Source organism: Macrobrachium rosenbergii, chromosome 56 (genome assembly GCF_040412425.1).
Source record: "Macrobrachium rosenbergii isolate ZJJX-2024 chromosome 56, ASM4041242v1, whole genome shotgun sequence".
NCBI classification, from domain to species: Eukaryota; Metazoa; Arthropoda; class Malacostraca; order Decapoda; family Palaemonidae; genus Macrobrachium; species Macrobrachium rosenbergii.
This window is the reverse complement of record NC_089796.1, coordinates 20698507-20725884: the sequence shown is the minus strand read 5'-3', so window position 1 is coordinate 20725884 and position 27378 is coordinate 20698507. Positions and strand designations below refer to the sequence as shown.

General features: G+C 39.5%; 1 protein-coding gene across 15 annotated transcripts in view; it reads left to right on the top strand.

Annotated features, from left to right (window-relative positions):
* LOC136836700 (SAFB-like transcription modulator) overlaps nucleotides 1-27378 on the top strand; it is a 120462-nt gene that overhangs the window by 40215 nt on the left and 52869 nt on the right. For all 15 annotated transcript variants that reach the window (XM_067101196.1, XM_067101204.1, XM_067101201.1 and 12 more), the window contains exon 7: nucleotides 2485-2528. In XM_067101196.1, coding sequence (XP_066957297.1) covers nucleotides 2485-2528 — 44 coding nt within the window. The remainder of the gene's footprint in view (nucleotides 1-2484; nucleotides 2529-27378) is intronic.

Sequence of the window (27378 nt, the reverse complement as noted above, 5' to 3'; positions counted from 1 at the left end):
TCAACCTGAGCTTGATCTCTAATAAATACTTTTTTTCATTGTTGTTATGAGCCGTTTTGTTGTAGATTTTTTGCATATTCATATTTGCAAGTTATTAATTATCTGCCTCTTAATTTTTACAATTTCTCTTAATCTCAGGCAAAGTGCCGTAGAAAAAATATGGTAGTTTCTCTGTTTCGCCAAATTTTTATACTGCACCTACGGAATTCATTTATAAGCTCACAGTTATCATGGGAAAGTATTTGTCTCTACAAAAGACATATTGATAAGCCAAGAAGGACTTGATTAAGTGTTTGATTGTGAAATCAGTTAAGGGCACAAATGGAAGTGGCTTCATTGCTTTGTAGAAAAAAAGTGTTAAGAATGGTTCTTTTATTTTTGCCATGATGTAAAAGTGACCCATCAGTGAATATGTTCTAAGATGAAACTTTTTCCTTTTCTGATGAATTTGTTATGTCCTTGATGGGAGTTTGGTGATTATAGGTTAGACAGATATCCTGTTGAAAAGCAGTACAGCATTCTCTCTCTAGTTTAGCTTTTCATTTCTAGACAACATTTGTGTGTCAAGAGTGAAGCAATTAGTGATTTAGTTGAGGGATGGAGTAATTGGAAAAATTAGTGGGAAATTGGAGCGCGAGGATTGTTTAGATGGAATAACAGGAACATGTAAGAGTGATGGCAGTTTCCAAGGGAATAGAAAGTTTAAATAATTCATAAATTAATTTCCAGTTCATTGTCAGTTGCTGTCGCTATTTAGTGTAATGCCAAATACAGTATGTTTAGTAGTAGGTATGAATAACAAGTTGATTTTGATGTTGACTAACACAAAATTGTAGCTTAGGGAAATTATTTTAAGTAGGAAAATTTGTATGTTTGGCTATTCAGTGCTTACACCATAAATATTGTCTCAGTCTAGTATTTATTTCGTAACTATAGAACAGGCTTTATGCCTTCAAAGTGTAGCTGACTTGGCTGATAGTGTTTTCGTAATCAGGTTACTTTATATGTCTCCTTGTTTTTAATGCTTGTTCAAGAGGTACGGTCACTTTATCATAGTTTTCTTGTGTATTTGATTTTTCCACATGGCGAGGAGTGAAACCAGTGCAAGAAGTTTGAGTAATTTCAATATTTTTTAATCATATGAATGTGCCTTAAATATAATAATCATATCAAGTTTGTCTAGTAACCCAATATTAATGTTTGTACTGTGTTGACACTTACTTTGAATGAGTCCTATTTGTATGTACAAGGTCCAAAGTATGTATGCCTACTTGTGTGTATGTGTGAAAGCCTTTGAATTTTTGTCCCGTAAAATATAATCAGTATGTAAGTTGCGAGGAGCCGCAGTAATTAAGATCAAGAATAAGGTTAAAATGGCAGTTTTGAACATGAATCTGGTTGAAGAAGTATAAACTCGTAAATTATTTTTGGTCATTTCTTCAGAGACAGGAACTTATAGGGACACAATATATTACAGCCGTTATGTACCGTGAGAAATTAAGGAATTTGGAAATAAGACTGTTTAGGTTAGTTGAAAAAGGATGGTAGGATTGCCTTTTTCCAGTTGTCTGAGTTGACTGTTAAGGTTAAAGTAGCTTACTTTACCATGGAAACTGGTACCCTGTGGCTGACAGTTAATTTAGTCAGGCACAGAATTGTTGAAAAGTTTATGTAAGAATTGTAATGCAGGGGCGATGAGGCCTATGTAGATTTGTTTTTTACCCTAGTTATAGCAGAAGGAAACAATACTTAGGGCAGGAGGAAACAATTTTTCGTATTGGAAAGCAGAGCATTAAGCATATTTCAAGGGATTGTGGTGTACAAAATCACACTTAACTGAAGCTTTAATAGATTTGGGAATATACTTTTATGGTGGGTGTCTGGTGAATTAAAATTGTGAAACTAAGTGTCTGGTTTTGTATGGATATGACCACAGAATATACTTAGGTGGTTTCTCATTTTATATTTGTGAGAATTTTTTTTTTGTTGTTGTTGTTGCTGAAGAGTAAAAAAAATGACACAACTCTATTTAAGTATCATTTGAAAAGTTTTTTTAATGGAGATTAATACATTTCAATTTTGTATGCAGTGTTAATAGTTTATAACACTGGAGAGTGGTTTTTCGCAAAAAAATATTTTGCAAAAGTGATTGTGGGCGTTAGTGGACTTACAAACGAGAAAATCTGCGTGTACACAAGAAGCCAACGACTTCGGTTGATCCGTGAAGCAGCACATTAATAATTTGGTGCCGTCCGACTTTTCGAAAAAAAAAAAAAAACAAGTTCAGCATTGCTTAACGAGGATAATTCTCTTCCATCCCTTGTTCACAAATGCATCTTCTATTATTTTAGCTATGAATGATAATGTTATAACCTAGATATTAGTTTTAGAGAATACTGTAATTGAACCATATAATAGTATACTGTAGATAAGGTGATGGATTCTTAATGCGATGATCTGATTTCTGACATTTCCTATCCTCAGTGGCCCAGATGATAAAGGAAAGGACGACAAAAAGGATGAGAAGGGTGAGTGTGGAAAGTCTCCTTGTCAATTTTGTTATCGTTCTTGAGTTTCAGGTGTTTTTTATACAGGTAATGTACATAAGAGAATTGATCTGTTTTGTCAAGTTGATAATTTTGTAAGGACTGTATGGCTTGAGATCAGTAGGCTGACAACTTGAACTCCTTGGGAATGTGCACTGTTTCATAATATTACTTGTTTTGAGCATTTGCCATTTTCTCATTCATAAACCAAAGATCTTTATATTGGAGACACATTGGTGTTACAAGACAAGTTTTTTCATGTGAACCCATTAATTATATATAGTATTAAGTTTTCAAGTTTTTGCCTTTGATATGTTCATCATAGTCACGGTTCAGTAAATCCTTACTGCATGCTCCATCCTTCCTCTACTTCATCCATATTTTTCTGTGAAAAGAAGAGAAGCCACTCCCTATTTGATGACTGTTTTTATGGAAGGGTGCTTTAACAGTCTGTATTTTCTCAACCCCATAAATCCTGTTACTTGAATTGCCAGTAAGATGGGAGGAAAGCTTCAGAGCTTCCCTTAGGTGCAAACAATATACCATAGGTCATGCAAATTGCCTCAAGATGAGGCCATTATTCATGGCCCCCATATGCACTTGAGCACTTGTTACCATGGGAAAGGCAAAACTATGATATGTATTTGGTAAGGAAAAATGATGCATTTAGTTGATTATGAGTTGTGAGGTAGGTGTAGGTACCTCTTCCCATTAAATATAGAATAACCCACTTTAATGGTTAATCTAGCAGTATAAGGTTGAAAATCTGTGGATAAGAGCATTATGGCACATCTTAGTAAAATGAAACACTCACACTCCAAATGGTTGACAATTACGGGTCGATGTTAGTAGGAAGTTAGGAGAACATACTCCGCAGGTTTGGGTTGATGTTGCTAGGAAGTTAGGAAAACATATTCCTCTGGATGCTTTTATTTTATTTTATAATTGACAGAGTTGTGTATTAAAAGGCCTGAAGGCTTATCTTCGGGAAGATACTCACAGCATTCATGGGGTAAAGCCCAAAACAAGGCCAAGACTGCAAACTGGCCAACATTCATGTTCAGGCCACTGAGACAAGTCTTGACCGTAAAGTCAGATGAAGAGTGGCTAATAGAGGACCTGTTTTAGGAAATAGTCATTATTCCTCAACAAGACCTGAAGTTGGCTGACTCATTGAAGCCAAAGCCAGAAGCTCAGGCTTAGGGTCATATCAGCAAGGTATATTCTAGGCAGGTGCTTATATGGGGGACGTAAAATACTTTTCAGTGCCAACAGAAGGTGGGTGGAGAGTTTTTGGAGCTTGACTTTCAAAACTTCCTGAACAAATTCATTAATTTCTCGTAGACATTCAAGTCCAGGTCATGTTGATCAAAGCCCTGTGAGAGAGCTGATGTTTAATCTTTATTGGAGTAGGCAGACAACTTCTGGAACCACAGAAAGGCATGAAACACTCATCACCAGGATAGTTTTGCTGACAGGATTGGACTCCATTGATGTCACTAACAGGTAATCCAAGCCCACTTTCCTAGGTAAAGATTGGTAGTGAAGTTTTGCTTGGTTTGGCTATGGCCAGCGCATTGATGTCTGAAAAGCCTCCTAGGAGTTGATACTAAGCAGTTCCCTAGAATAAAGTTGCAGATTCTCCATCTGATCATTCACTCAACCCAAGCATAAAGTTGCAAACTACATGTGATCATAGATATGTGGAAATAAGGCTGCTTTAGGAGCTTCCTTTAGTGTGGCAGCCTGCTGTTAGACCAATGATAGGACAAGAGTTGCATTTGTCAACTTGCACAACTTCCAAAAAGGGGTACAGTAAAGGCATATACACCCAGACTCAATGAGCTCTGCCACCAACTTCTAAAATGTACATCCAGATTCACTCAACTCTACCTTATTATCCCACCCCCTCTTGGTGCAGGCTGTGGTACATGCCTTTGGTCAACCTCTTTGCCACAAGTTTAAGCATCAAGTACCTAATGCACCATTCTGCTCAGCTTCCTCAGGGCCTGGCAGATGTCGATGTATAAAGACCATACCTTTTGTAATTTCCGACCCATGGCATTGTTTGCGATGCTTTAAACCTCTGGGACGACCTGTGGAATTATCAGCATGTTATGCTGCTCAGCCCAACCGAAGGTCTGTGCTTCTAGAAGACAAAGGGTGTTGGGTGTTGCTTTTAAGGACAGTGTAAATGCTAGGAGCCTCAAGATGATAGTCTGTAATTTTAGAAAATTTATTTTGATGTTTTCTTAAGGGCCAGATTCCACTTGCTTCGGGGATCCAGGAGGCAAGCATCCCAACATTGGATTGGGGCACCCAAGAACATCTAGCCTATCCAGCCAGGAAAGAGCTAAGGGATTGCCTATCTGCATTTTATTTATTATTTTTTGCTATCACCAGGTTTTTCAGGGTTTTTCCCTTGAGGTTGGAACTGGGTAATCCTCAGACATGGATGGATCTGATCACCATCTGGTCAACAAAAAAGAAGTGAGTGGATGGGGAAAAGGCTGGGAAGGGTGCAAATTTTATGACAACAGGTGACCTACAATAACTTGACAGGGCTTGTCATTTAGGTAAGAGCTCCTTTGAAACTGCTGAATCACCTTGAATTGCTTCTTGACCCTGTCTTCAAAAGGGCATACCGCCACCTTCCTTGTATCTCTAACCTGGCTAAGATAGATTTTACCACTGAGTTTATGAAGTTTGACTTCTTTCAGTTGATCTGGAGGTCCAAGATTGATAGTCCTGCAACACCTTCCACAACCCACTATGAAGACAGTCTATAGGCTTAAACTCAAGATATAAAATTGATACATTTCCCTTTGCTGACAAATCGTAAATACTTCTCAACTCAAGGCATGGTGAATTTACATGTGATAATATGCATCATGAATGTCCAGGCAGACCAGGAAGTCTATTCTTGGCGGACTTCATTCATAACTTCACTGTCTATTTTGAAGGCTGTCAGATGTAGGAACTTGTTGATCAGACTTAGATTTATGACTGGCTTTCAGCCTCCCAGTGCATGCAAGGAATTGAAGGAGTGACTATGGAAACCTGTAGGGTTCTTCCTTGATAACCTGCTACCTGATGGATCTCACTTTGCACTGCAAGGCCCAGAATTCAAATAGATATGAGGGTCACTGATTTATTGAACAATCGGGGCCTTGTCGACCTGGAAGGGTAGGCAATATCAGGGTTGAAAGTTTTGCTGAACCAAGACTCTGCCATGATGGTAGCCTAGTTCACCCAGGACCCTGGTGATATGCTTCATCCAAGGAAGAAGCCAACACCTATCTCCAGCCCCCTATAGCAAAACAATTTTGAGGGCTAAAATCCATGTTTTCTTTGTGTAAGAGGTTGTGTGGTATTTTGCCTTGAAATTGTCTAGGTTTAACTGTCTTTGATGTGTTTTGGGAGATTTCAGGGAACCTGAGGGCCTTCTTGGTATGTCTCTTGTTCACCAGTTCTTTTGAATAGAAATTCTGGGAAGTGGAAACGGTCTTAGAAATTGGTAAGCAGCATACTTTGAAGATCCACTGAAGACAGAAGGCTGGACAAGTTCCAAAACGATGTTTCTTTTCCTTTATGGTAAGCTCATTTTGAAATACAGCACCCCAGTGATGAGTAGTGTGGAGGCACATTTCAGAGAGAATTCCATAGATTTACCCTTCACTGCACCATAGAAAATTCAGGCCACATTCAACTGGGGGCTACGGCCTCTGTGGAAAGAAAGTAATTGGTCTTGGATATAAGGAGCCTGGGCTATCCTGCACAATGACTTAGGGAGCCACTGAAAGATAATGTACCTGAAGTGAACATTCCAAAATCCTATAGAATCTCCTCAGACATTGGCCAAGCAGCTAAAATTACTCTGGCTCCTATGGTGCAGGTATAACCTACTCTTACCATGCCCTTCCATAAGAAGCCTCATATCCCTTGAAATGAAAGGATTTATCAGTTGGCAGGTGGAAGGCATGTGAATAAGACACTTTCCTTCTATTTCCACATTTTGACCACTAAAATATTGTGTATCAATTTGAAAACCTGATGTTCTTATAATGTAATACTTGGGTTTAGCCACTGGCAGGTTGAAGGCTTGCGAATAATTCACTTTCGCTGTTTTTCCACATTTTGGCCACTGAAATTATCGCACACCCAATTTAAAACTTATGTAAAAGAGTCCTTTTCTTAGAGAATCCTGCAGATCTCCGAAGGGTTATTTTTAGTCCTGCATAACTGAAACCTTGTAGTTGGGTTGCCAGAGCTGTAGAGACCACGGGAAGCAAAGCTCTCTAATTCTTTCGTGAAGAAGGGAGAAACTATCGCTCAAGGAGTAGGCAGAACAAAAAACTTGGCTGGCAGTCCAACCCTAGGAACTCCTATCCTTCATGATGTGGCTAGTTATGACCTGATCAGGAGCCAGTGCCATCAGCCTTCTGAAGAGTTGGACAAATACAGAGAATAGTCACTTCACTGTACCTCTCAAAGCTTGGGCCTTTGGCCCATACAGCCATCTTGGAGCAGCCCCAGTGCTTGGCTTGACTGCCTAAATTTCATAAAATGAAATCAAACCATCTTGTATATCAGAGGAGTGCCTCAATTAGTATGATCTGTGGACATTCCTGGAATGGTCCAAGGTACTACAATGGGTCCTGGAATGGCTGCAGTCTCAATGTTTGGTGGAGATGTCTGCCCTGACCAAAGGAGTCTGCACTGATACCCTCTCTGATGGTTTAGAGAAAGAGGAGCACTACATGTGCAACTTCAAAATCCCACCTCATGGAGGACATCCACTTGCATGATCATGATGGAGTAAAGAAATAGTGATGGAGGCTGGCGACCACTTGGTACTTCTCCTCCGATCATGGTAAAAAAATTAGCAGTGGAATACTAAATTCATATGGAATATTAAAGGAAAAAGCAGGAATAAACACATTTAAGATCAATCATTAATGGCCAGTCCTCTTAAGTAGAATTTACTTTATTAATTTACAGAACTGGGAAAGTAATAGCTTAGACAGAAAACCCCTAAATTAGCCAACTGGGAAAGGAATGAAAAAACCATTGTTACTGTAACTGGCAAAGGTAATGGACTGAAGGAGACTATTGCATAAAGAGAATAAGGTGAGTAAAATTAAAAGAGCTGTGTGAATATAGCTGACAGGCAATTTTTGGCGATTGTTGGTTCATTTAGGCATTGACAACACACTTGCACTTTGACAAGTAAACAGCAACATTAAAGTTCATGTGTTCATGGTTTGAACCTTCTTGGTAACAGTACTCCCCAATTAGTTTGTCATACACTTAGCATAGCTGCAAAGTTTAAGTATATTTACAAATCTTGTCTTTGTCTTTCTGGATATTGAACTCATCACACACAAGGCAAAAAAATGCTGCTACCAGTTCAGTTAAATGTGTTCAGCTTGTGCAGATATGGTGTGATTTTACACCATGATTAGGAGCGGGCAGATATGGTGTGATTTTACACTAATGAATAGGAGCCATCATTTTAAAATATGCCAAAATAATTAATCATCTGAAAAATATAATTAGGAAAGGAAAGATCCTAGCAAAAACACTCCCACTGAATTGGCAAAGCCAAGCTGGGTCCTCTCAATTAGGTTGCCATGTGGTGAATTACACTGTATTAGATTTCATATATAAATGTTTCAAATAAGAGGACCTTATGTGAAAGTAAACAAAAATTCAATATTTAAAAAAAATAGCATAGTTCAGTTATTATTGCCAATTATGTATAAGCTGACCATGTAGTTAATATTGGTAACTCAGGGCTGGCCCAAGTGTTTGTTCTAAATTAGCACAAAGGTGACTATATACATATAATACAATAATGTTGATCTAAAGCTTGTGATAATTGATATCAGCATTACTGTACTGCCAGGAAGACCATTCCACAGTTTTACAGTTTCCAGAATGAGGAATTCTGTTTTGGTCAGTTTGTCATAGTGGCTTCTCAACTCTAAAGTCTTGGAAAGTAAGGTCATTGTTGAGTTTTCTAATTGAATTATAATCTTATGGAAGTTGGTCATAAAAGAGGTCTTCCATTTGTGATAAACTTGATTATCATTGTTGGAATAGACAGACCATAACAGGCCCTGGGAAATTGTTTCAGTGATATGGAGGCCATGCAAACTAACTAGTTTGTAGGCAAATTTTATATAAGAAAATGTAAAGTTGAGAATTATGAAATTCAATTTCCCATGGAAAATTACTGAGATCAAGAGTATAGTATCAGGTTTTAAGGTTTGCTGGATGTCATTGTTGAACCCAACTAACTATACCACTGATCCTTTCCAAATATTTGTCAAGGGTAGCAAAGTTTTATTGTGTGCATAATGGTACCAGCAGTCATGTCACTTGTCAAGACCAAATACATTGAAAGTCGTTTTGAAGAGCACCTCACAAAAAAAAAAAAAAAATTCATGTATGTGGACCTTATGGTTAAACAACTTAGCACAAGAATTGGTTTGAATAAATTTGGACCAATATATGTTGCCAAGATTATTTTAAGTTTAACTAGTCAGAACCAGAAGCACATCATAGGTACCCAAGTACAAGTTCAAAGGTACAGTATGTGTATGTGGGTTTAAAGATCAACTTTTCAGCAACCCAAGATAGCACAACACCAGGCAGCTGGATATTGTCCTGTAATTGTCGCAATCAGCACTTTCGTAACCCAGGAATTTTTCAGAGGCACTTTAGTATATCATTTCAGTTCGTATGGAAAGATAACATTGAACACTTAGAATATTGGGGGGAAAATGTGATTATCTCTACCTCTACCCTAAGTGCCCAGGTTATTGAGGATCTTTTCAGACTCGAGCTTTGAATAGGTATAAATGTAAAATTTTATATAAGTGACTTACCCAGTAATTACATAGCTATAGTTTTCCACATATGGCAGTCTAAATTAAAATTTTGGGGTAGCAGCCCGATTGCTCAGTGTAGGTGCAGCCCCAGCAGTACTAGGAGCGACTTAGCCAACCACCTCATTCTGTTTTCTACCATGCTAGGACAGCTACTCTTGAAAACAGCTGTCATTACAAAAAAAAGATGCTGGAATCTGCTATCATCAATCAAACCAACAACATGAACCTGTCAGGAGGACATTGGAAATCGGGCGCCATTGACACCTTAATCCTCAGACCCCTTTTGAAGAAGATGACCCAAGAAAGCGCGACCGCCAGATCCATGCATGCCAAGCGAAGGGAGCTAATGCGGCTCAAAACCACTAGGGAATTTGGTCAATCTCCTCCTTCTTAAGAAAGCATACACCTCCTTAACATCGGAGGCCTAGGCACACCTTCATGTTTTGTATATATACCATTTGTAACTTTCCACCTGTCCATATTCTGCCAGTGAACAGGGGGCACAGAAACAAGTGCCGAAATATATGGTTTCAACGTTTAAGTAGTGTTTTATGGGCCTTCTTATTTTTCATATTACACTGTAGTATTACAGGAAAAGACATTCATATATATATATATATATATATATATATATATATATATATATATATATATATATATATATATATATATATATATATATATATATATATATATATTTATGTGTGTGTGTGTGTGTGATATGATATATATATATATATATATATATATATATATATATATATATATATATATATATATATATATATATATATATATATATATATATATATATATATATATGCCGTAGAATACATTCAATGGACCAGCGTACTGCAATAATAGCTCGAGCTAATTAATGATGTATCATTTGAGGCAGAAATGGGAAACCTGAATTCTTCATCTAGAAGTTATTTCAACTCCCCAAGAGACAGTACCACTACCAATCCCTGCAAATACCTCTTGTTTATATTTGTAGTAGCAACAACAGTAGCAACACCAATAATTCTTGAGATGTCGCACTATTTTGCACATTTTTAACCTTAATAACGCATAGCACATGCCCCCAAGTTTACTTTTTTTTTTTTTTTTTTTTTAACTACCAATATAGATTTACTTTACTACATTTCAGCTCTGTCATAATATGTTTTCAATAAACACTTAGAAATAAACAATTGTTAAAAAGTATTTCTTACCTTTTAGATAGTCCTTTTTAAGAACCATGTAGAGAGCATCACACGTTTCTGGTATGATTGATGATAAAGAGCTGGTGGAAATGATAGCTGAAAATTTCAGATCATTAAGTGACATGCCTGTTGCTAAATAACGTAAAGTGACACTCAGTTTTTCATGTGGAGTTATGGCCTTTCTCATAGATGTATCTTCATACGTAATGAAAGGGGTGACACGCCTCAGTAGATCAATGTATGTTTCTTCATCCATCCGCAAATAATTACGCCAGTCATCTGCCTCAAATTTCAAATCAACAAGCAAGTTGGTGTGAGAAAGTTGATCTCTTTTTAGCAACCAGTCCTTCGTCCACTTTGATCTTCTTTTTTTCCTTCTTAGTGCCACCGCTAAGCCAATGGCAATCAAATCGTCCTGGTTGAGAGGCTTCACAAACAACACGAGTCACACTGAGGTTTGACGTACAATTGGTTTGACTGACACCTCTTCAAACCGTCTGACAGGCAGGTTCGACAACCGGGTTTGACAAACCATTTGACTGTGTAAACCCCCCTTTAGGGTACATGCAAGTTGCCGGTAAATAGTTGCCTTAAAAGTAATTCTTGCATGTTACACTATTCCATTAGGAGAAAAATTTTGCATTCATGATTTATTTACTAGACATAGGCTGTGCCCAGCCACTGGTAAGTGATTGCCTTAAAAGTAATTTTCGGATGCTACGTCATTCCGTTAGGCCAAACTATTGCTTTTAGGAGCTGTTTACTGGCCATTGGCTATTTGCAAGCCGCTGGTAAATTATTACCTTTAAAGTAATTCTTGAATGTTACGCCATTCCTGTAGGCCAAACATTTGCGAAATATTTTTTGTTTATCAGACCTATCTCGCAAGCCTCCAGTAAATTATTTTGAAGTAATTCTTAGATGTTTTGCCATTCCTTAGGACCAAAACGTTTGTAATTGGTTTTGTTTACTGGGCCTGGGCTACTCGTCACACTTTCCTTTGCAGAGAACTGAAAAGTTTAGTGGCTGGAACGTAGTAAGGAGAGAATGGTACAAATGTTTGGCTGCGGTGAGCCTTGAGAAGAAACGTTCTCGACAGCCGAGTTTCGGCTACGGTTCTTGCTACGGCCATATTTTGGAACATTACAGAGAAGGTTCAAATGGCCGTGGCGTACAGCTGTGCTTTTCCTGGTATCAGGCAGTCGTGAATATTCCATATCTTTAGGTCCTAGCCTCCAGCACTGGCCACTTGTGTCCACTAGTGATGGGTGTAATCGGCTACTGGATTCGATCACTAATTTGAGAATAAAAACACATTGCTCTATAATATTAGAGTTGGATTTGCTTTGATACTTTATTGCTAAAACTACTCTTTGATAATGTGACAAATTCATGAGTAATTTGTATTTTTCCTAATATACAAACCCAGCATAATGTGATAGGAGTATCCTTAGGCGTGCATGTGCAGACGGCTATGGTGAACTACTTTTTAATAATTTATCTTTTTTTTTTAGAAATGTACATTTATCATCTGCTCAGATACCAGAAATTGCTATATAAATATAAAAAAGTAGTTAGTAATCAATTACTAATCGATTATTTTTCATGGAAGTAGTTGGTAACTGCGATTACCATAAATCAGTGAAACGCCCACCACTACCCTCTACCCATGCCTCCTGGACCCAGCTCAGAGCACGCAGCACCCGGCGCCAGCTCATGTCCACCTGGTGCCAATTGCCTCCTGCTATTAGCCCTCCTATATTATCCACTTGTTTCCACCCCTGGCTCCACTTCCTTTCCATGCCTTTGCCAGCCATGTTTTTCGGTTATCATAAATTTAACCATGATATAACAGTGAAGTGTTGTGTAGTGGAGGAGGTGGCTACTCGTCCCCCGATGCTCCTAGACAAAGGTCCCTGTCCCGCTCCCCAACACTGGGGAGAAGACAAAGGAGATCCAAGGGAGGTCGGGGGTTTACATACAGTTAGTCGTCCCCTCAGTTGAGCCTGTTGCTGGTCCCAGGAAATCAACAGACAGCCACTGGAAAGGCGTCTTACTGGGCGTGTAGTGGAGGAGGTGGCTATCTGGCCCCTCGGATCTCCTAGACCTAAAGTCACAGTCCCACTTCCCCACACTGGGGAAAAGATATACTGGTGGTTGAAGGGAGTCCAAGGCGGTTCCCCCCGATGGTTGCCCCCCTTAGTTGAACCTGTAGTCTATACCCAGGTATCAGCAGACAGCCACTGAAAAGGCGTCTTGATGAAGGTGTAGTGTTTGTCAGCCACTGGAAAGGCGTCTTGATGGAGATGTCCGAAGAGACGGTATAAGGTGTCCTTTCTCTTTGAAACAACTGCCTTTTGCTTTCAAAAAGCCAATGAGCTCCTCAAGTTGACTCTTTTATCGGGGATAAAACAGAGTCTTCCTGAGCTGATGAAGAAGAAAGAGGCGCCGAGCGCTCAGATGTCTACGCCGAACGCTCCATAGTTGGCGCCGAGTGCCCAGAAGCTGGCGCCAAGCGGTCGGGTGCAGAAGGCTGAAGTGGCGAAGCAGGCGCCAAGTGAGCCAAAGAGAGCGCTTGGCAGAAGGAGATGGGTGCTTACTCAAAGCTTCAGATGCTCACAGATCTTCTGCTCCTCTTCTTCAGAGCACAACCATCATTGTAGAGTCCTCAGTATTGGTTTTCAGCTTCAACTTACAGTTGCTGTTCTCTGCTTCCTGTCAAGAGGAAGGGAGGTTTGCTTCATCTCTCAGCCTTCCTACATTTTTGCAGTGGTTCCCTCTTGTCACTCCTTCAGTCCAACTTCACACCTAGATTCAGCTTTGTCTCGTATTACCAACCAGCTAGCACTGTCGCTGACTCCCAGGTACCCCCTCTTCCAAAGCACTGGCACCAGTTGCACTCTTTCGGCTTCCACTTCTGAGTACCTAACACCTGGTCACGGGCTAATTTTTTCTTTTTGAGAGGATTGTTTTTGACCTACAGAGTTGGCAACAGCCTGGTTTTTTTTAACTAGGCCTCTGGTTTTTTTGTGCCTAGATTTTGGTGGATTATAGATGTTGCTTCCCCCCCATTTTTTTTTTCTAATGTTGCCAGATATAAGTTCTGTTCCATGTACAACTCCGCATATGCTTCAGGCGGTACGAGGTACTGTCAGTCCATATGGGCCGCAGAGTTGACAGCGAGTCAGCATTTTGTCTGCAGTTTGTGCCGTGATCCTCCAACAGCAAAAGAACTTCGGTGGGCAAATCAGTCAAGTATTCTGGCAACATGAATTTTTCAGGGCTTTTAAGGTCTGGCAGTCGTATCGAGCCTTTGGAAGAGTGTCCTTTTTCCCAAATGGGCCTTCAATCCCCTGGTCTCTTGGGATCTGCGAACTCTAGGGGGCAAGACGACTTTGGGTCTGTCTGTCACCACAAGAACCCTTCACCTCCTCCCTTGGATTCTCTGGTCCCAAATGCTGTAGTGTGGGCAACAGTTGCCATATACAGACTGAAGTTGCCATATACAGACTGATCCTTCTTGGTTCTCCTCACCTTGCACATTCTTATGGTTCAGGGAAGCCCTAAATAAGTTCCAGGCACATTGTAATGTTCCGAGGACTCTCGTAACACATTCTGTCGTATAAAGAATGATTCCTGAATATGTGACGATCATTCGTGGACCTTCCAGGTTCCTTCCCAAGCCATTTCTCCTCCGTCAACCTCCCTCAAGAGATACCGCCAAAGATGGTCCGCTCTTGCCTGGACAGGCCTCAGGCGATCCAGAGGCTTGTCAGTCGAAAAGGGTTTGAGACGTGTTGCAAAGACTATGGTATGCAAAGGCAATCTTTTAGCTTCATCTACCAGACTAAGGGGTCAGTTTTTCGTAACTTTTACCTCAGACACTTCATCTGCCCTTTTGAGACATCTGTGACCCAATGGCAGTTTACTTCTTTTCTGAGGAGGTCTAGGTTCTCTAGTACCCTACCATTTACAAGTATAGAGCTATGCTTAACTCAGGTTTAAGCACAGGGACCTAGATTTATTCCTAATCTCTGCTCCTCGTCAAGTCCTTTACCCAGCCAAGCAAGGAAGAAATTGACTTGGATTGTTTGTTACCCTTGGGTATTTTAGTCTAGTTCAAGGTCCCATCCAAGACTTGGATCTGTTCTTTTTCTTTTAGATTGTTATGGACTCCCCTGACTTCCAGAAGCACCCAAAATCTCATCATCTAACTTGCCTCTGGCACCAGCCACAGCCTGGTGGCAGCTCATGCTCCAAGTGTCTACCAGCTCCCGAACCCTGAGCTCGCCTGGCGCCCAGCTCCTCTGGTGCCAGCCGCCACCTCATGCTCCGAGTGTCCGCCAGCTCCCAAGCTCCTAGCTTACCTGGCACCCAGCTTTTCTGGTGCCAGGTAATGCTCAGGGTGTCCATTAGCTCCCAAACTCCTAGCTTGCCTAGCACTCTGTTCCTCTGGCGCCATCTCATGTTCCAAGTATTCTGCCAGCTCCCTACCCAAGCTCACCTGGCACCCAGCTCCTCTGGCTCCAATTCTTGCTACAAGCACCCAGTAGTGCTCCCCAGCTCAGAAGTAGTATAGAGAGCTCTCTGTCCAGTTGAGTTTTTCAGAAATTCCCTGAGCTGAACCAGAAATCAGAGGACCTTCCATAACCTAGGGAGTTATGGCAAGAACCCATCTCTTCCTCTGTCTAGACATATTGTCCTCCATCTTTTTTGGAGGGCATTTTACCTACTTTGAAGTGAAGCTAAGGATGTCAGAACAGCCTCTACCACCTAAGTTTTCAGACGCTATATGCTCTTCACGTCCCTTCTACTACCGATCTACCGGAAGTGTAAGCGATCTTTGCCTCTCACTATTTTTATGAAAGCTTAAACAGTGTCGAAATTTTCTAATACCTGGAGACCATATTTTGTGACTGGCATGGCATAGTGGAAGGAAGCGCAGGATGTTCCTCTGCTATCTCTTCACCTTTTCAGTAAGGTGCTGAGTTTGGAGAGCCAGGGGGTATAAATGTACCTGGAGCACCTACCACTTTCAGTGGATGGGTTGTGGTTTTATTTCAGTGTAGGTGTCTGTGTTATCCGGTTGTTTTTATTTTGGTGCTGCGCCCAGGGCAAGGGCAGGTACATATCATGCTTTGCTAGCCATCGGAGCACTTCCCTAGCTGCAAAGTTCCCCCCAAGTAGGAGGCGACCCTTGGCTTTACTGCCACGCTACTACAAGTTAAGATGAGCACCAACCAGAGGCATTATCCACCTGCAGTAGCTCTCTTAACTGATAGGAAATGACAAGCATTGTTTTCAATGCTATCAACTTTTCTATTTCAAATTCAATGTATGACTTTTTTTAGTAGAATATGTCCATGTATCCCACCTCCTGTCAATGTGGAATCAGCTGTGTAATTACTGGGTGAGTCACTTGTATAAAAATTACATTTTTTATAATAAAATAAAGTTTTATATATAATTACCCAGTAATTACATGATCAGAGCCCTCCCTCCTCCCCTCAGATGGACATTAGGCATAAAACAGAATGAGGCGGTTAGCTAAGTCGTTCCTAGTATTGCCGTTAAGGGCCGGTACTGTGCACCTACACTGAGCAGTTGAAGCGCTACCAGCGAAATTTCAATTTAGGCTGCTGTATGTGGGAAAACTGTAGCTGCGTAATTACTGGGTAAGTATATATAAAACTTTATTTTATTATAAAAATGTCATGTTTTTCATAAATTTGTTAGAAAACTGAATGAATATTCATAAGAGCTAGATGCAGGACAGTATAAACTTTTTGAAAATTTTTTAGAATTCAAATACAAAACTACATCCATCAGTAATCCATTTTAGTGAAGTGTTACTTGTATAATTCTTGAGTATATAGCACTGCATTTGGCAGCACATAAGATGCACCCCTTTCTCAGTCGGGCGTGTTCAGAAAACGTTTTTAGTGTAATTAAGCATGTGATGTTTAAATCAAGTTAGCATTACATCACTAAACATTGCCAAACATTTAACAACAGCCCAAGTGTTTAAAATTATATAAAAAAATATTGTTTAACTTACTTTATCCATTCACTGTATTTGCAGATATTTTTGTATATATACTTGTATACAAACACTGCAATCATATGCCATTTCCACTGGGAATGTTGACATTTGCAAAGTCAGCACCTGTTCATGTTTACCGTTGTCTTCGTTGCCACACGTCAAGTGATAGCTGTTTCAGTACTACAGGTATCTTCACAGCCATTATATAGTTGCTAAATGAAACAATATAGGACATATTTTTGTAAATTAAGAAAGCTAGATTTTAAAAATGTAATTTGCTTTTATTTACAAACAGTAAATTTTAAGGGAATTAAAGGTATGATTTCACCAGGTTTGAATGTTTTTCTGCCAATACCAAACTGTTTTGCAGCTTGCAGATTATTTCTTTCTTCAGCAGCACCTACAACCTGCAGCTTAAATTTAGTGGTATACTGTCTTAAAGGATGAATAAAAATTAATTTTTACTTAAAATTGGCATAAGCAAGTTTTTAACAAGACAGCTGAAAGCAGCTCTTAATAAACTTTATAAGTATGGTAACTAGCATTAGCAAATGACCATTTCTTGATTTGGTTATTTATGTCAGTACTTGTTTATGGGAGTGCATTGCATGAAATAGTAAGTGGTGGTTCATTAAAAGAAACGAAAATTATTAGACAAGCCATAAATCTGGTAATCCTGGTTGAATGTATGATGATTTGCATTTAGACTACAAAATGTTTGCTTGTAGGCGCAGTCTTACTTGACTATTTACGGCTTGAAACAGTTGTAAAGTCGCGTAAGTTGTAGGCTGACACCTGTTTGTAAAATAATAATAATAATATGAAGGGAGAAGACCCTCTTTTAAGCATGTTATGTTTAAAAGAATGGCAGCATCAGTGAAGTTTATTTTATACAGTCTTTTAAATTCTTCTTACTGTTCTCTTTTCTTCAAGGCTGACATCTGCTAAGAGCTGGCAGATGGTCATAATCTGGATCAGGGGAAATGTAGTAGTTCTGAATATAGTCACTTTATATTTGGGTATATGACGGCAGAAGTTAAACATGGCGTGATATAACCGTAGAGTTTAACGTTAGCACACAGTAATTAAAATCTCAACATTGTTCTTGAGTGGAAGAGAATCTTCATAGAAGTTTTCTAAGGGAGTCAGCATTTCTGACCATATCGTTGGCCGATCTTTAGGATGGGATGGGTTTGTTCTGGTTAGAATGGCCTCATCAGTTGGTATATAAAGGGTCCCAGCTCATTTGTGGGGATGGGAACTGAGTTCTGATTGGCTATTAGGGGATTAGTGCCCCTGAGCAAAGCCTTCTCCCTGACATTGATGGTTGCACCCTTCCCCGCTTGCCCTGTAGGGGGTTAGTACCATTAGTGCACTTCAGGGGGTGCACTGTAGGCATTACTACATGTTCCTTGCAGCATCCCTTCAGCCCCTAAATGCAACCCCTATCATTCTTTTACTGTACCTCTATTCATATTTGTCTTTCTTATTGTCCACCCTTGCCTAACAATTGTTTCATAGTGGAATTGCAAGGTTTTCCTTTTGTTGCACCTTTCAAACCTACCTACGCTCAATTTCCCTTCCAGCGCGGAATGACCTCATAGGTCCCAGCGCTTGGCCTTTGGCCTAAACTCTGTATTCCATTCATTCTTGCATGCACATGGAGACAGGTTGGGTGGCACTGACTGGTATGCTCACTGGCTCGGGTACCAGCGGGCGGCATTCTACATGCCACTGTTGGGAGGAAGAAAGTGTAGGCCTCCAGAAGGCGAAGGCAGCAATGGTCTGTTACATTATCGATAATTCTACACTGTATTGGAATAATATAACTTCATTTTATTTTAATATTAGGGTGATTCTTATCATGATTGCATATGGCCTCTCTGAATGTGACAGATCTTGTTGGAAAGTCTAATAGTGGCCATACCGATGTAAGTGCTAAGGCACTCTCGGACTGGGTATCTGCACCAGTAGACCACATTGGTTCTATTCACAGGGCCCTGTGCTGAAGTGGCTGGGTTGTTCTTTATAATCAGGCTACTAGTTCTTTTCCTTTACAGTAGGGTCTTGGTTTAACTTCATGAGATTCGTTCCTATGGCAAAGACATAAACTGTTTTCTCCGTAAGTTGGAGTTTAGGCAGATGTAATGACGTGAATCAGTAAAAATACAAGAAAATGCAAAAAAGAGAAAACAATTTCTGAGCACATGCATGCAGTACAAGGGTAAATATTATCCTTACATTTACAGTACAGTAAATAAAAAGAAACAATTCTTTACCTTTACTCCTGTGGTTGGCTTGCATACTGGGCATTGCAAATGGAGGTGAGACAGACTAGACTAGGCTACTGGATGGAGGAAGGTGCTGGAGATACTGGGGCAAGTGAGTCTGGAGAGGCAGAACTAGCAGAAGGTGCTAGCCCCAAACTCTTCACTTTCACTCCCTTCCCCCTTTTCTCTTTTCAAGGTTTCAAACAAACTTTTAGCCTTCTCCTGAATCAACATGAGGCTAACTGGGATATGCCACTGATGCTGGTCTTCCAGCCAGAGCACTAATAATCGTTCCATCTCAGTAATGAGACCACTACACTGCTTTGTAATCACACTTGATTTCATAGGAGCAGATCCTTTCACATGTTCAAGTATGCGCTTTTTCTCTTTGATGATCGTCGACACATTAGTACGACTAAACCCGAGTGCCCAGCTGATATCCGACAGTGTTTCACCCTTTTCAGATCGTTTTATATCAACTTTCACTTCCATGGAGATGGCTTTTCTTTTCTTTGTAACACTGCTATCAGAAGAGTGTTTTATGCTTGGGAGCCAAAATGCAATTAAAGTTCCCAAAAAAGCAACACAAATGAGAGAGCAAATGAGACACAATTCACGATGGCATATAGCAAGTGACTGACGCCTTCTTCCTCATATTCTGCTGCGAGAGGACGTTATTAGTCCACTCTGCTTGAAGAGTGAATTTACGTCTGAATGAGTCTGAATGATGGAAGAAGAATTTTTTAGTAAATTTATTGGAGATTGTGAGATGAAACCAAGAAGCTACTGTATAGTAAATCACTAGTGTGACCTTTTTTCTCTGGGCCTTTAGGGAAGACATTCCCTTCTGTGATGCCTTGGTGCCCAGGCAAGGGAGACTGTTATGGATAAGGACAGGGGAAAAAGAGAAAGAAAGAAAACAAAGAGCCCCAAAAAGTCTGTCTGGCTTTACATCAACAAAGATCATCCAGGTACAGTGGGTCCTCTCCAGATCATGGATCAGCAATCATGCCTTCAGTTAGTTGTGGTTTTTTCTGTGAAAATTATCTCCAAATAATTCGCAAATTTTTTTGTAGAGCAATATTCACTAATCAGTGTATTTTCAGATTTTATTGACTAAATACAGTTTTTTTTTTATAAAGAAATGATTTACTAATTTTCAAATATTAATATTAAAAATGTAAACTCAGCAAAATAGCAAAATGCTAAATTAAAATCCTGCAAAATCACAAAACAGCCTACCATTGTGCCTACTAATGTTGACACACACACACACACACACACACACACACACACACACACACACACACACACACACACACACACACACACACACTCTCTCTCTCTCTCTCTCTCTCTCTCTCTCTCTCTCTCTCTCTCTCTCTCTCTCTCTCATTTTTATCAGTAAAAGAAATCCATTTACTGTATACTGTTATGTTGATCTATTATCATCATATGAAAAAAAAAAAATATATCGTCTTGACATTTGCAATTTTTTTTACTGTAGGTATGTTTGCCATATTTTTTCTTTCTCAGATTTACTGAACTGTACTTCATTACAAATTTAATTGACTCTATGATTATCACACATATTATAACAGTACACAAAAGAATATTTTATCACTGTTGATGTTTCTCATCACCGTAAAAATATTTAAAATTCAAATTTCATACATAAGCAACACAAGGTTATACTCTCCTCCCCAGCCTGTCAAGTCTCGTCCCCAATTGTAAACACCAGTTCGCTCGCTCTCTCTCTCTCTCATTGAAATATGGATTACTGTATCATAAACTTTTATGTACAAAATTAAAAATAATAATTCCATTAATACATTTGTTTCTTTTAGCAACTAAAATATTTTCCTAATTCTTTCGTTGTAGGCTATATCAGCCGATTCTCGGAACATAAACATTACAATTGTCGGGACAATCGGTATTTTTATACATATTACAATGATAACAGATCAGTATAATAGTGTAAAAAGATTTTGTAAATGAAATAACATTTTATCAATATTTTACTGTGTTTACAATAATATTAAATATTTGAAAAAGAGTAAGTCATTGTAACATGTACGTACAGAAGAGAAAATTTTATCACTTGATTGTATTTATAATTGTTTTTTTTTTTTTTTTTTTTTTTTTTTTTAATGCTTATTTAAATAATTAATTACTGTACAGTATTTAACTCTACTTGTGAATTCCCGATGTTTCCCGTATCTGAAGAAAGAAAATGGGAAGCTTCAATATTGACTGAGAGAAAGTGTCTTTGCTTGAATGAAGGGGTAACTTGAGTTTGGTTTTCACAGGTAGCTTGTACGCCACATATATTTTTAAGGGTAATGTTGCAAGATGATTTGAAATTATATTAAAGGGTTTTAGGATGATAGTTTAAGGTATATTTGGTGTTTGAACTATCAAAATAGTTATTTATAAACATTTTTAGAGGGGGATACCAATTTTACGCGGATTTTCTCTTAACGCTGGCGGTTGTTGTCCTTAACATACTGTATTGACAATGCAGCTTAATCAGTTGGAAAGTCAATTAACAAAAATGTAAGTGTAATCAAACTTTCCTAGCCATCATAGTCAGAATGAGTGTTTTAAAAAAAAAAACTGCCTGCCCTGATTATAAGGGGATTGGGATTCTCTTGCGGAGATTGAAGCAGCCTTCACAGATTGAGATAATTAAAAATATTGCCACTGTTAATTTCTGTGACAATGCTAATGTTAAAAATAGTGCTACTGTTAATTTCTGTGACAATGATAATGATGCCAACTTAGAGGAATATGCTAAGCACATCTACTCTCAGTGACTTTCAACACGAAACCTAAAATCTAATCAGAACAAAACAGTTTCAAGATGAAGTGCAATACCATCATATGAGGACCAGGGTGCTTATGGTTTGTGTCATTACATCAGAACCATGCAGAAGAAAATCTTATTTAAATTATGTGTCAGAATTAGAGTACTAGGAATCGTTTAAAATTCCCTTCCAAATGCTGGCTCCTCTTCATTTTTAGACTGAATTTAACTGGAAAGCTGGGTGACTTCACATTTTGAAACATTGTGTCCATTTTTTGGAACAAATCTAGTCTTAAGATTAGAAATTTTCATTGACTATATTTTTTTTGTTCCTTAACTCAGGGATTTTGTGCTTTAGAATCCATGAGAAAAAGACTGGCATTTTAAATTGCACTCAACATGACTGAGAACTAAAAGAAGTCATAAAGTCTGATTTGATTATAAAATCAATATGAATGCAGACCTGGCTGTGGAACAATTGATATCCAAGTTGGCACACTGGCAAATTTTTTTTATGGACAGTGAGTTTTGTGAGGAGAGGGTGAAGTCGATGCATCTAAACATTTTGTTGAGGTAGGCCCTACAAATAAATTCATAACATTTTACACCTCCAGGGTCGAAGAGGTTTTACCTACCTCTGCATTTGTAATTCTTGGTTCTTATCTCAATGAAGTAATGATGTGCTCTAAAAATGGGAACCTCATGAGAAATTCACACAGGAGTTGCAGTAGTTACAAGCTTCTCTGAGCATGCAGAGCCTTAAAACAGGATCATCCATCTCATGAGAAAATAACCAGTCAAAAAATTGCCTGCATGACCCATCAATGGTGGATGCAAGACAGATGGCCACTTCTTGTTTCACAGTTTTAAGAAGAGAGACAGAAGCAGAGGATGTATAAGGCTGAAATGCATAAAACTACTATTTTGTTGAACCAAAGAAAGAAAGGTGTCAATGAACTTCATGTCTGGGCTACTAAAAAGATAGTTTGCAAAATATGGATTTTTTCAAATCCTGAAACTGAATCTAAAAAAAGTTGTCAACTGGCTACAAATTTGAAAGTTTACAGATATCCTAGACAAGACATACGACCAAAGTGAGTTTCACTAGTGCCAAATAGATTTGATTTATACAGTACTATTCTTGCACCTCGTCAGATGCTGTCATTGAGGAAAGAGTTAGTGAGGGGTGCAGTGACTACTTGGCTCTGTGAGCAGTGTCTCCTCAAGCCTTGGGAAGGCAACAGTGCATGAGTTCGGAGTCTGGGCTGGTGGTGATGGTGACCAGGTCTGAGGTAGGATGTGGTCAATTGTATCCAGTGATGTAGAGCTGAAGGGGGTAAAGCCAACCCAAAAGTTGGACATAAGTTACTAAGTGTAGTGCAAATCAGGATGATAATTTTAATTTATTGCCAAGAAAACTTGCTGCTTGAGGCAAAACTTGTAGTAGTCATGTAGAGTTTGACATTGCTGCACAAGTGACTTGCAGACTGACAGGACCAAGCCAGTGGGCAGAACATTCATGGGTGGAAGGTTGGTCTGAGACATCAGTTATAGGCAGAGTAGTGATATTACGGCTCTTAGTGAACAGGTGAGCAAAGCTGTCTTTGAACTAGTGGATGAATGAGCTCTGTCCAGGGCAGCTCTCACAGCAGGATGGGTTGCAGTGGGAGGAACAGTAACAGATTGATGCTTGCAGGTTTAGGGCCAGGGCAGAGACATGACGTAGGATAGCAACTTTCCGATGATTGATTGAACACAGTGTTGAAGGTGGCTGGGGAGAAAAAACCCACAGACCAAGGAATCTGAGGTGGTGATGGCTAGGATTTAAAGGAACAGCATTAGCAATTTCTCAAACTTTGTTGCTAAGTTTGGAACATGATGTAACAAATGAAAACAAGAACATATATGGTAATGATGTGATACAGTGATGCCATGGCCCAAAAATGTGAATAGCAGCAGATTGAACAGTACAAAAATTAGTTGGATAAGAAATGCAGTTTTCTCATTATATGCAATGAATTAATTCCAAGCCCAAGCATGTATGCATGAGATTGCATATGATTGTAAACTCCATGTATGTGTTATTAATATTGGCACTCACATGAGATTATATATTTTTTCGATGATTATTATTGTATATTGACGATAAAGTTGTCCCAGTGCCCACATAATGAGATTAAACTAAAATGTTGAAGTGGGTATTATGCTACAATATGAATCTTTGACATCGTATTACTGTATAAGGATCATCATCATCATTAGGTGAATGTGGAATACCAGTGATAAAGGACTTCTTACTGGAGATCTGAGATGTTAGGGGCAGCAGATGAAGTTGTGTATTTTTTTGTCAATACAGGCAGTCCCAGGTTTACATCGGGGGTTCCGTTTTTCCGCCACGTCATAAACCGAAAAATCATCGAAAATCATCAAAAATCCTAAGAAAACCTTACTTTTAATGTTTTGGATGTATTGAAAACGATGTAAACTGCATTTTTATCGAGTTTTTCATAAAAAAAAACCCTCCAAATTTTTATTATTCTGCCGTTTTGGAGCCATATTTCTTCCGTCGGATCGGCGTGCGAAAACGATGTAAACTGCATTTTTATCAGTTTTTCATAAAAAAACCCTCCAAATTTTTATTATTCTGCCGCTTTGGAGCCATATTTCTTCCGGCCGGATCGACGATTTATCACGCTGTAACCCTGGAACATGCATTGTAAACCGGGAAATAATTTCTGACGAGTATATTTGAAAAGTGTTGTAACCTCAGAACGTCGTAAGCCGGACCCGTCGTAAACCGGGAACTGCCTGTACAGGTTTCTTCATGAGAAATATTGTGATGGGAAATCTACGCTATTAGTTTGTCATTGTGAAGGGAGTAGATCTTGGTTACTGTATTGGGAATTTTAATTCTTTTGTTTACGAAAAGATGTATAGTCCAATCTCTTAAAACTGGCACCCTTAGTGACAGAAATCAGGCCTAAAAAACCACCTTTATAAACAAAGCCTTCCCAGCTTATGAATAATGACTTGTCATTTGTTAGATTTAGTTCTTTATGGAAATTCTGGCCTACTTAAGCATCTCCGCGGAAATGCTTACACCTTTGCTACGTCAGAGCGTAAACCACTTTATAAGTGCACTGTCAATTTCTGATATGGCACTTTTTGTTTCTCTAAACCTGCACAGTGTATGTGTGTGTGTAACCGACAGATAACCATTTGCAAGAGTCAAATACTACAGTTTTATTCAGAATAATCATACTGTTCACGCATGGAACAAACCTAGGTCTTAACGTAAGGATAAATCCTCTAGCACCAGCAGAAAACTGGTAAAAAAGCATAAAATTGTAGAACAAGGTACTTGTGGCAACAGGGTTAGGCTATTCAGATGAGAGAGGAGGCATCAGCCGACCTCCCTTAACCTGAGAGCACCGTGATGCATCCAGTTCCTTCCTTATCGCCTTGCTAGAAGGATATGCTGTTGCCTTTCCCTACAGAAGCCGCTGTTTTCCTTGCCTGTTTAGCTGCCTTGGTTTGCCTTTTGTGTCATGAATTAGTGCTATTATGTGTGTTGTGCATTTGAACTTATTTGTGTGTGATTTGTTTTGTGTTTGATCATGCAAACCTATAACTCATCTCAGCCTGGGGTTGGTGGTTACCCTTGCTTCCTTAGAGACTGACCCACATTCTACTTGCAGCAGATATAGATCTAATGTTTGTAAAATACTAATCCCTGTTCTGAATGTTGTTCCTGGCCTCCTGAGCAGTGGAGGATTTTTTGCCAAGAAAAGGGAGCATAGGAGAAAGTTGGAGGTGCCGTCTTGGAAGGGGTTTTCTTTTCTTAAATGGCTGCTTCTCAGACTCCTCCTCGTTCCTCGTCCTTGCCCAATCTTCCTCCAGTTGCTTCATCTTTCTTGGAAGATTTTAATCCTTCCCATTCTTCCATAACTTTGTCTTTGGAAGTTCCAGGAGAGGGGTAGGGAGATATCATCTCTTGCAGGGGGGGAAGACATTTCCCACCAGGAGTACCAACCATGGACAGGCTCTTCCTCCTTTGGGGAAGGCCAGTGATAAATCTGTTCGCAACAAAGGTTAACAGGAAGCTAGAGTTCTTCTGTTCATTTGTCCCAGACCCCTTCACCATGGCAGTGGACACCCTTCAACACTCTTGGGACAACCTTGAAGTTTACGCCTTCCCTCCCTTTTCCCCTGATCTGTCAGATCTTGAATAGGGTAATGATTTCCCGGAGTCTCAGAATGACCCATCTTGCTCCCTGGTGGCCTCAGCTTGATTCCCAGATTCACTGCCCTGCTCTCAGCAGTTCCCAGAGAGATCCCTCCATGGCATAGCCTCCTCTGTCAGCCTCATGTCGAGAGATCTCTAGTCGGTAGGATCCCTATCTTTTCACAGCTGGAGACTATCCAGTATCCCCAGTGAGCAAGAGGCTTTTCTTGCAGAGCAGCGACAGAGATGTCTGGCTATCTCAGAGATCTTCCTCAGCCATGTACCAGGGAAGATGGGCCATCTATTGTGATTGGTGTCATCGATGGGGTCTCTATCCATTTGGAACTATGTTCAGTAAATAGCAGATTTCCTAGTTTTTCTCCAGAGGGAGAAACATCTTTCTGTGTCTGCCATCAAAGGCTATAGGGCTGGTTTGGGGTTGGTTCTTCACCTAAAAGATGTAGACCTGTCTGCCTCATGAGAGATCTCAATACAGTACAAATATTTCCTTGCAGGAGCTAGTCCTTCCTCTCTCTGACAAGGGAGAGAGGAATGATGACAGACAAGTTGGTGGCTAACGTAGGTTTGTTGTCCTAACAGATACAGCTCTTCAACTTACACTTACACTTATACAATGTTCCTCCACATTGTGTATTAGCCCAGTAGTCTGACCTTTTGATAAACTTTTTATTTGACAAGTCAGAGGCATACAACTCCTTCCTCTGCTTTGGCCTAACCAGGAAATGAGACTTGGTGTGCTGAACCTCCAGTTGGTTCAAGACTCCTTTCCTCCTGCCAAAAGTGAGTCTGTCGTTACATTGAGACCCAGGTTTGTTCCATGTATGAACAAATGACAAATTATTAATTAATTAGTATTTTTCATAGCTAACAAACCTATGGTCTTAATGTATATTGCCCACCTCTTGCCAACCATCAGATTGATTCCCTTTGCTGGAAGAAGCTGGATTCATCACGGCGCTCTGGGGTTAGGGGAGGTCGGTTTATGCCTCCTCTCTCATCTGATTGGCCAAACCCCATTGCCACCAATATCTTGTTCTACAATTTTATATGTTTTTTACTGGTTTCCAGCTGGCGCTAGAAGATTCATCCTTATGTTAAGACCATAGGTTTGTTAGCTATGAAAAATACAAATTAAAAAATTTTTCATTTTAATAATGTTTTACATACTGTATGCAGTTATATTTCAAGCATTATCATCTTATCGTATTATAATTCATGAACACTTGATCAGGCGCCATTTGCATCCTGGTAGTTTGCATTCTTTAAATCATCAACAGCTGATTGCATTTTACCTTCATAAAAATGAAGGATATCCTTGTAAGCATAAGGTAGAAGTACAAGGTAATTCTCTGAAGCAAAAGGTAGA